The sequence below is a fragment of the Orycteropus afer genome, unplaced genomic scaffold (assembly GCF_000298275.1).
Source record: "Orycteropus afer afer isolate SDZICR_OR568_19922 unplaced genomic scaffold, OryAfe1.0 scaffold00136, whole genome shotgun sequence".
Classification (NCBI taxonomy): Eukaryota; Metazoa; Chordata; class Mammalia; order Tubulidentata; family Orycteropodidae; genus Orycteropus; species Orycteropus afer.
The window spans coordinates 447,555-457,087 of record NW_006921723.1 but is presented as its reverse complement, the minus strand read 5'-3'; the positions used below and the strand labels follow the sequence as shown (position 1 = coordinate 457,087).

At 52.2% G+C, this 9,533-nt stretch overlaps 1 protein-coding gene across 1 annotated transcript in view; it reads left to right on the top strand.

Moving 5' to 3' along the window:
• EPS15L1 (epidermal growth factor receptor pathway substrate 15 like 1) overlaps window positions 1-9,533 on the top strand; it is a 144,680-nt gene that overhangs the window by 116,435 nt on the left and 18,712 nt on the right. The window contains exons 20-22 of the mRNA XM_042781588.1: window positions 1,419-1,479; window positions 2,260-2,342; window positions 7,682-7,814. Coding sequence (XP_042637522.1) covers window positions 1,419-1,479; window positions 2,260-2,342; window positions 7,682-7,814 — 277 coding nt within the window. The remainder of the gene's footprint in view (window positions 1-1,418; window positions 1,480-2,259; window positions 2,343-7,681; window positions 7,815-9,533) is intronic.

The window sequence follows — 9,533 nt, the reverse complement described above, 5'->3', positions numbered from 1 at the left end:
TTGTCCTGCTGTTGGAGACCTCTCGTATCACCCCCACCTGGCTGACTGTTCCTCTGTCTGGCTTCCTGTCTTTTAATCCCCTTTCTCCTGCTCTTCTGGCCTGCTTCTTTGGGCGTCTCTGAGTTGTCTCTCCTCACCTGTATCCCTGGGGCTGACAGATTGGACAGTTTCTATTGATCTGTCTTCAAGTCCATTTAATCTTTCTTCTGTTGTCTCCATTCTGCTGCTTAGTTAACTTAGTAAAGTTTTTATTTTAAATATTATACTTTTCATTCTAGAATTTCCATTTGCTTCTTTTTTATCATTTCAATTTCTCTGCTAAGATCTCCTATCTTTTTCACTGTAAGTGTATTTTCCTTTACCTCATTGAGCATAATTATTTACTGCTTTAAAGTCCTTGTCTGATAATTTCAACATCTGGATCATCTTGGGATTGTCTCCATTGTCTTTCCCCTTGATGATGTTGTGTTAGAATCAAGTTGATTCTAACCAATAGTGACCTGATATGACAGAATAGGGCTTCCCCTTAGGATTTCCTAGACTGTAATCTTTACTGGAGCAGATTGCCAGGTCTTTTCTCCCACAGAAAACCCACTGCTGGTGGGTTTGAACCACTGACCTGGCAGTTAATAGCCAAGTGCTTAACCTTTGTTCCACCAAGGCTCCTTTTTCCCTTGATAGGGGGCCACATTTTCCTGGTTCTTAGTAAGTTGAATAATTTAGAAATATATCTTATTATGAATGCTATGTTGTGGGGATGAGACTGGATTCTGTTATTTTCCTCTAAAGAGTGTTGATATTTTTGTTTGAGCAAGCCATTGACTGAGTTAGTCTTGCACTTCACCCTCTCTCTTGCCAGCAGTGGACAAAAGTTCAGATCTGTTTTCAGTCCTTTAGCCTTACCTGCAAGCTGCTTCAAGTTTTCCCCTGCACACGTGGCTCTGGAGTCAGCCTGAGATTTGGGTTGGAATAGAATTTAGGGCTCCCATGTCTGCCTCTCTCTTCTGAGTCATCAAGCCAGAAAGATAGCACCTGTCCTATTAGAGTTGTAGCCTGCCCATACTGTGCTGCAGCTGCTGTCTGCCCTCAGTTTATAGCCACCAGATTTGAAAACTCACCTTGGGCTGTCTCTTTTGCCAAGCGCCAATTCTCCTGCAATGTCTACCTGGTCTGGGTCGCTTCCTTCAGGTAGTTGCTTTTGTAGAGTGTGTAAGTGTTAGCTGCAGGAGGGTCAGTCTGTGAGAAGTTTGCCATGCTGTACTGAGAGCAGAACTCTTGGAATTAAATTGAGACCTGTTCTTCTCCCCATAGCTTGGCCCAGGTGTGGCACACAGTTGTCAGGAGACTTGTGTGGTTCAGTGAATGGGTGGTGGAGCAAACGAACTGCTTTTCACTCTCTCCTCTCTCCTTTCACTCAGCTCGACCCCTTTGAGTCCAGTGATCCTTTCTCATCCTCCAGTGTCTCCTCAAAAGGATCAGGTGAGATGGATACTGATTTTTCTTCCTAATTCTTCCATGGTCAGTGAAGGAGCCCACTCAGCTAGTGGTTTCCTTTCCAAAACCAGTGTGTCTTCAGTGCTCGTGTCATTAGCTAGCAACTCCCAGCCCTCACCCAAGGCAGTGGGGCCAAAACAAGTATATCTGCTGCTCATCTTCCCAGGCGACAGTCAGTATCTTTCTGGAAGGGAATTCCAACAGGAGAATTCAGTAATAACCCCAGTGTTAGTTGCATTTACTCATTTCTCTGTCTGAGTCATTGGTTCATGTCTTTGGGTTTTTTCCCTGAAAGAACCCAAAGTTCTGTTGAGGGTGCTGGTTTATGTGGTGGGTACTGTGTGTGAATGAGCCCCATCTCAGGGTGAGACTTAAAGGGGGATCACTGTAGCAGACCCCTGCCTTTTGGGAGCTGCCTGGCCCGGAAGCTGTGCTGTGGGTCATTGTCCCTCTGGGTGTCACAGATCTGGCTGTCCTGGCAAGAAAGCATCTCCTGGAGATGGGTGGACCGTGGGTGGGATGGAGCAAGGGCTTTATCGAGAAGCCCCATGGAGCAGGTGCCTTGCTGAGGACAACTCCATGGGGCTGGGCCTTGTTGAGGACCTGTGCTGACACACACATCTCTAGTACATTAACAGTATGACTTTTCTGAATGACCCCAGTTGCGGTGGCTAGTATTGGAGATGACATCCCCCCCCCCCCCCCCCCCGCAAGGCATGTCCTGTTGAAGACCTGTAACTTTGACTCTGTTGGTGCTGCTTGCAGATCCCTTTGGAACCTTAGACCCCTTCGGAAGCGGGTCCTTCAATAGTTCTGAGGGCTTTGCTGACTTCAGCCAGATGTCCAAGGTAAAGCCCCTGTGGCACCCTGTGCCCTGCAAGTGTCCATGCCCTTGTCATGGTGTGGGCTGCCTGGTGCCACTGTCTTTGTCACATACGTAAGTATGTCACTTACGTATATACGTCACTAATGGACCTCCTGGCACCTTCATCCTGTGTCTATGACATAGTGGATAAGCCCTGGGAATGTTTTTCCATTCCTTTGAGGGAAGAAGCCTGAGCTGGAATTCCTCCCTGTAAGGTGTGGCCAGGCCCTGGACGAAGGCACCCTGGCAACACCACCAGCTCTTGCAGATGCCCAGTGGACACCCACCATGGGCGATGCAGCCATTGCCACGGCTGAGACAGCCCCATGGGGCGTCTGGCACAGGCATTGAGGGTCTGGACAGAGAACCTGTAGGCACAACCATGCATCAGGGGAAAGTGACTGAGGGGGGCATGTCTAGGGGCATGTGTCAAGTGTTGGCAGGCATGAGAGGAGTGGGAGAGAGAGTGTAGGGCGGGTGGAGGACACTATTCTGGAAGGAGACTGGCGTGAGGTGTCCAGACAACATTGGTGTGGCCATGATTATGTGGATGCTACCTCAGGATCTGCCCCAAGTGTGCTGTCGCTTTACTGAGGAGGGATTTGGGGGTATGGTCGGACTGCTAAGACTTCACTGCAGCAGGAAGTCCGTCCATGAGTGATGTTCAAAACGGACAAATTGAGAGAGACTAGCAGAGTCTATGATGCATGAGACAAAGTCCAGAGGAAACTACTAGAAAATAGGAAACAGCACAGTGGAGTGTGAGGATGGGGCTGGGTAAGGCTCAGCTGTCTTTTGGTGTGACTTTCAGTGGCTTTGGTTTGAACAATCAACGAATGTTTCTGTGATGAAAATGAAGGTGTGTCCCCTGCCCCCTAGCCCCTGGCTATGTCCTCATCTCTCTTTTACTTCCACCCTTTCTTGCACAGGCAAGTGGGAGTTCCTGTGCACAGAGGGGAGGCTTCTGCTGTCACTCAGCCAGAGGTAGAGCCATGCTCTCCTCATTGACTCAGTGGTCCCTACCGCCTGCCTCCTGACCCGCCTGGGGGCTGCCTTCTTATGGCGAGGGCCTTGGGAGGGTCTGCACAGGCTTACCCTCAGCACATGGAACTATGTGAGTCCTCCACCTCCATGTCCCCACAGACTTATATCTCTTTTAGTGGCTGTTACACTTGGCATCTTTGCAGGGAGTGAGCAGAGCCCTTGAGTGGACATCCCATGAAGTGCCACCTGTCAACCTGCCCCAGCTCTGTCCTCTCAGGAGCCCCACAGCTGAGGGTGGAAACCGCCTCATGAAATCAGAAAACTTACTGGAGCTGGTGTACACCTCAGGCTCCTGCCACAAGGTGGCAGCTGTCCCTTAGGAAGGGGTTCAGGAGTGTCCCTGGCTGTCACAGGCCTCTCCTGAGCAAGAGAATGTGGGGTGAGGACACTCTGGATACCTCCTCTCCCCCTGACTGTCTGCATGAGGGAGCAAGGGCCCACTTGGCAGAGCCAGACAAAGTTGGCAGCTGAGTGAGGACCCCTGTTTCTAGAGGGGCTTGAATAGTGTGGGTGTCTCTGGGGGATGGCCATGCAGGTGGCCAGCCCGGGGGTCTCTTGGCCCTGTACCATGGGAACGACCCTTCCAGACCCTTCTAGGCCCTCCAGACCTGGTTGTTCCCCATAGCTACTGACCACCCGGGGAGATGATACAGAGCCTAGCTCCGCTGTGTGTCCTGCCCTGGCCCCTTCCCTGGTCATCATCCCACTTCTTATCCACAGTGCTAGGCCAGGCCTGTGCTGGACAGCACCGGGGAACACGTGTGCCTGAACTGTATTGTGTCCTTGGTTCCGTTGGCCCCAAGCTCACAGTGCTCACATGCTCGGTAGTGGTCTTCCCGCATAGCGCCTTATTTTTGCCTGTGGGTTATCTCTGTTTTTCAAGAACAACATCATGGGTATAAATAAAATGCCGAAGGAAGCGAAAGTAAGGTGGCAAGAAGGTGGCTTTTTTTGGTGGTTGTTTTTTTAACTTACCAGATCTCCCCCATCTGAGTAGGCGGGGAAGTGGGGGCAGGGCGGCAATGCCGAGGGCCTGTCCTTGCTCTTGTACTCTCTGCTGGCACGGAGTGGGTCCTCTGGGAAGGTTTTTACACCTACACCCTCAGTTAGGGGTCCCCCCTTCTTACTAAAATTTTTCTACATAGTGTCTAAGTTAGAGTGCATTAGCTTGCTTTAAAGCTCACCAAATTACATATAGGAGTTGTTGAATTGGCATATGTTTAGTTGTATATATTTTTACCACACAAAAAATAAAAAACATTCCCCAGTGTCCATCTACAGGTGATATACAGATAAACACAACTGTGGTCCGTGCACACATGGAGCAGTACCCAGCCATAGACAGGAGGAAGGAAGTCCTGACACTTGCACAGCATGGACGAACTGTGAAAATGTCATGCTGAGTAAAATCAGTCACAGAAGGACAGATACTGCGTGACGCCACTGAATGAAATATCTAGAGTAGCGAATGCACAGGAGCTGGTGTTTATTAGTGGTCGCTAGGGGTGCGAGGGGGCAGTCATTGCTTGAGGGGCACTGAGCTTCTCTCCAGGCTGGTGGGCTAGTTGGGACAGGATAATGAGAATGCTTGTGCAGTGTGATGAGCGTAGTCATTGTCACCGAGTTACACACGTAAAAACTGTTAAGTCGGCAAATAATGTGTTATCTTTGTTTTTACAATTACCCCCCCAAAATAAAAAATAAAAAAAATCCCTCAAAATAATATTCCAGGGAGCATTTGAAAATAAAAACAATGTAAATTATGTCACCAGTACCACTGCCCCCAGAAAAAGCGTCAAGAACTTGGCATGGTTGGCATATGCCCATTTTTAATGACTTTTTCAATCTTTTTTTAAAGCTACACTTTCATATTTAGGGCTGTTTGGAAAAACACTTCCGAGTACTTGGCTTTAAACCAGCTCTTTAAAATGTAAGCTCCAATATTTGTCTCTGTTGACTACTCATAGTCAATTTCCATTCTGTCCTCTTGAAGCCAGCTTCATTCCTGCCCAACCCAGAGATCACTAACGGTTTTACTGAAACTTCTCTAAAAATAGTAACTTTCCTTTAAGCTGAAGCCCAAGTAGGAGAATTAAGTCCCAAAGGAAACTTCTTGGGAAATTTGAAGTAGTAAAACTCGGGATTGGGAACTGACGTGGGCTTCGTGGTAAGAACAGTGATTGATCCACGTCCCACAGCAGGGAGCCAGGCACGTTTGGGGAGACACCCCCCACCCCTGGCAGCCAATAGGCTTGGGTGTCACAGAGACGTATGGGTGGGATAGAACCAGCCCATCTGCCCAGGACTCCAGCACTTGGAAGCTCAGTATGCTGACAACTCTCCCCTTTTATTTCTGGGGTCTGAGCTGAGTGATGTTAGCTGACCCAAAACCGGAGCCTGCAGGTATCCAGATCCTGATGTGATTGATCCTGGTGCTCAGTGGTATGGGGCAGACCTGCCCTGCAGCTGTACTGCCCGGTGAAGGGCTGCCCCAGGGTCCAGAGGGGCTGGGGATGCACACAGGCCTCGGGGCACTGGGGGGGTGGTGTCCAGGGAGCTCCAGTCCTTCCTCTGCCTTATGCTTCTTCCTCCCAAGCCAGGCTTTCCCGAGCACCCAGGGGCAGGAGCGGGTGCTGGGCAGGATCACAAGGCCACTACGTCTCAGGGCCATGGCTACAATCACAGGGAACCTCACCCTGTTCGGGGGTGAATGTTCTGGAAATGGCAGAAGTGCCCTGCCATCCCCCTCCCCATCCTTTTCCAAACAGAACCCGAAGTCAGTCATTTCAAAATGAAACCCCCAGGTTCCTACTCTCAGAACTGCTGCAAGGACCCCAGGGGCAGTGGGCACAGCATCAGTGCTGGGCCTGGTGCTTCTTGGCTCTTGGGTACCTGCACAGGTGTGGCCCCGTGTGCGTACCCAGCTCCTGACAGTCTTGATGCTAGCCGTGCTAGTCTTGCCAGGGCCAGTGTTTTGTGTATGGATGTATTTAGCCCTGCAAGATGTGTCCCGGTGTCATTGTCACTTTACAAGGGGGGAAACTGAGGCACTGAGCATCATGCAGGTAGCAAGTCACTTCTGACCAGGCAGGCATTATGGAAACCAAGCCAGTGTTTTAAGAGACTCACTGAAGGATGACTGTCCACCTAGCCTGAGGGGCAGGAAGGTGGGACAGGGAGGGTTGGGGAAAGGCGGAGAGGCAGCCGGGGCCAGGGTGGCATCCGGTGCAGCCCCTTCTTATTCACCTGGACCTACCAGGCTCACTGCCCCTCGCTGTATCCTCCACTGTAGGTGGTCTCGGTGCTCAGCCTGCCTAGAAGGTGTCTGGGGTGTGGTCCCCATCTTCCTTGAGGCCGCTTCTGCTCCTGACCCCTTGGGCCTTCTCTGTCCTTTGCCCACGTCCATGCCCTGTATGTCCTGTGGCCAGATTCACCCTTGGTGGTGGTGGCGGGGATGGGGGGTCGTGCCAGACAAGGATAGTACTGGAGCCCAGCTGGCTTCTCCATTGATGCGCCACCTCTCTGTGCCTTGGTTTCCCTGTGGGTAGAACGGAGATGCTGACATAGGATCCCTCCCAGGGCTGCAGCTCGAGGGTGGGGTGGGGTGGGGTGGGAGTGCAGGGAGAAGCATCAGGAGGTTCTCCAGGGAGATGTGACTGAGCTCGCGAACAAGAGAGTCCAGGTGTACAGAAGCATAGAGATGGCAGCTGAGCCTGGCGGGAGCAGCAAAGATTGGTTGATGGAGGCCCCATGCCCTGCACAGTGCTTGGAGGCTGCCCTGGAGGTCCCAGGTCATTTGTTTTATTATCTATATAGTTGAAGCTGGGTTGAGAGGATGGGTATGTTGGAGGAGGTAGCAAGACCCCCTCTAAGGTGGCTGTGCAAGGTGAGGCTAACCTGAGTTGCTGGGGTGCAGTGACACCCGTGCCAGCTTGGAGGGTGCATAGGGTCCAGATGCTTTTGCATAGCCCAGTGCTCAGCCAGGAGAGTTGGGGTGGGTGGGGGTCTGAGAATGTTTCCTGGAGCTACTTCTCTAAAGCATAAGCAAGAGGCAAGGTTGGGAGACTCGGGTCCTACATGAAGGCTTGGCATCAGAGCACCTGGGATGTGGCATTGGGTATCATGTACGGCTATGTATTTGCACCTGGCTATGGAGGGCAGGAGAAGAAAGGGCTGTATGAGCCACATCTGCGCTCCCGTGCGTGTGTGCATGTGTGGGCGGGCACGGTGCCTCCCTCTTCATGGCTGATCGTGCCTCTCTCGTGTCCTCTCTTTCAGCCCCCACCTTCTGACCCGTTTGCTTCCTCCTTTGGAGGAGCAGGATTCTCAGAGGACCCCTTTAAAAGTAAACAGGACACTCCCGCTCTGCCTCCGAAGAAGCCCGCTCCTCCTCGGCCCCACCCACCCAGCGGTCAGTACGCGTGCCCCCTGCCCGCTGCCGCTGCCAGACCGGGGCACGAGAGCCCCTACCAACCCTCCCAGAGCTAGAGTGGACGTGCTGGACTGCAAACTATGCACAGCGAGAAGGGCCCACTCACCACCCGGGCCCACATCCATGCTCAGCGTCCTGCACCCACCTCGCCCAGCCTGGGGTTTCGGCTATGGGCTCAAGGGGAACACAGCATCGGTTCTGTGTGGGGCTGCAGGGTGTCTCAGAGCTGGGAGCACTCCAGTGAGGGCCAAGCATCACCCCCACTTCCCTGGGCACCTGTGGTGTCTTGACACCTCCAGGGAGCCCCTGTAGTCCTGGCCACCTGGGGCCCTCACCTTTCTCCTAGTCAATCCTTCCTGAGGCAACAGGGGGGCCTAGGGTCAGGATGCAAGGAAGAGTAGGGTACTCCTATGCTCTGACCACGTGGGACAGAGCTGTGGAAGGGGAAGAAATGGTTGGCTCTGGGCTCTGCCCCTCCAGCCTCTCAGTAGACTCAAAATGGCAGGTCCCTGCTGCAGACCCCACCTCTCCACTCTGACTCCAGAGGGTCTGAGAACTTAACCCAGGTATGGGTTCTAGATGGAAATCTCCTAGGTGGCAATAACAGGCTGGCAGTTGAGTGTGCCAGGTGCTAATGCAGGAAACTGGCTCCACAGGGCAGAGGGTCACATGGGTCCCCAGCCATGCTGTCCACCCCCCTTGTCCATTTTATCAGGACACGGCCTGGGGCATCCCTTCTATCCTTTTTTTTTTTTTTTTTTAAGCTGGGTCTCATCTGAACCGCCCCTAGATTGTGACAGCCAGCAGGGGAGCCACCACTCCCATGTGGCTTGCCTCAGAGTTGTTGTGGCACTCAGAGCCCTTCCAGGAGGTTCTGTTTCCACTTAGCTGACTAGTGATTGACCCAAGTCCTGCTTGTCATCTCTAATGTGGGCCACACATCAACAGAGACCCCTCTCCCATCACTGGGATGAGCCATTGGGCCTCCTCAGGAGGACAAGGCCCCACCCACAATGCCAGGTACCTTCTTGCACAGGACTCAGGAGAAAGTAGGCCCACACCCTCACGTGTTTATAACACTGACTTGCTGTGAGCAGAAACAGATGAGTAAGGCGTTGAATGCTGTCAGCCACACATCAAAGGTGTTTACCTTAAAACGGAGGAGAAGCAACAGCAGAGGACTCCCTCCACTTGGGAAAGGCGTGGCACTTCCTACAGAAGCGGGGCTCCTGAGGCCCCTACCAGCCTCTTGATGGACTGGCCTCAGGCTTTCCACACTGTCTGAGAGGTGGGAGGGCTGTACAAGTTTCTACTCATGCACATATGCTCATCCTCACTTACATACACATGCATACATGTGCATACCTGTATAAATTCACACATGCAGTGCACTTGGACATGTACATGTTCACACCATTACGCATGCATGTATTCAAACTGCACAGAGACACATGCTCATGTGCTGCGCTCATGTGCTGCACACATGTGCACACGTTTGTGTACATAATGCTGGCACACACATACATACACACGAATGCATAGTAGGTCACACTTGCACATGCATACACACATGCATCCCATGCACAGATCCCCTCACGTGCCCACACTCACAGGCACGTGCTTGGGCATGCTTGCACACACATCAGTGCAGGCTTTGAGGAGGAGCCAGCCACTCACAGGACGGTGCTTCATCTCCGT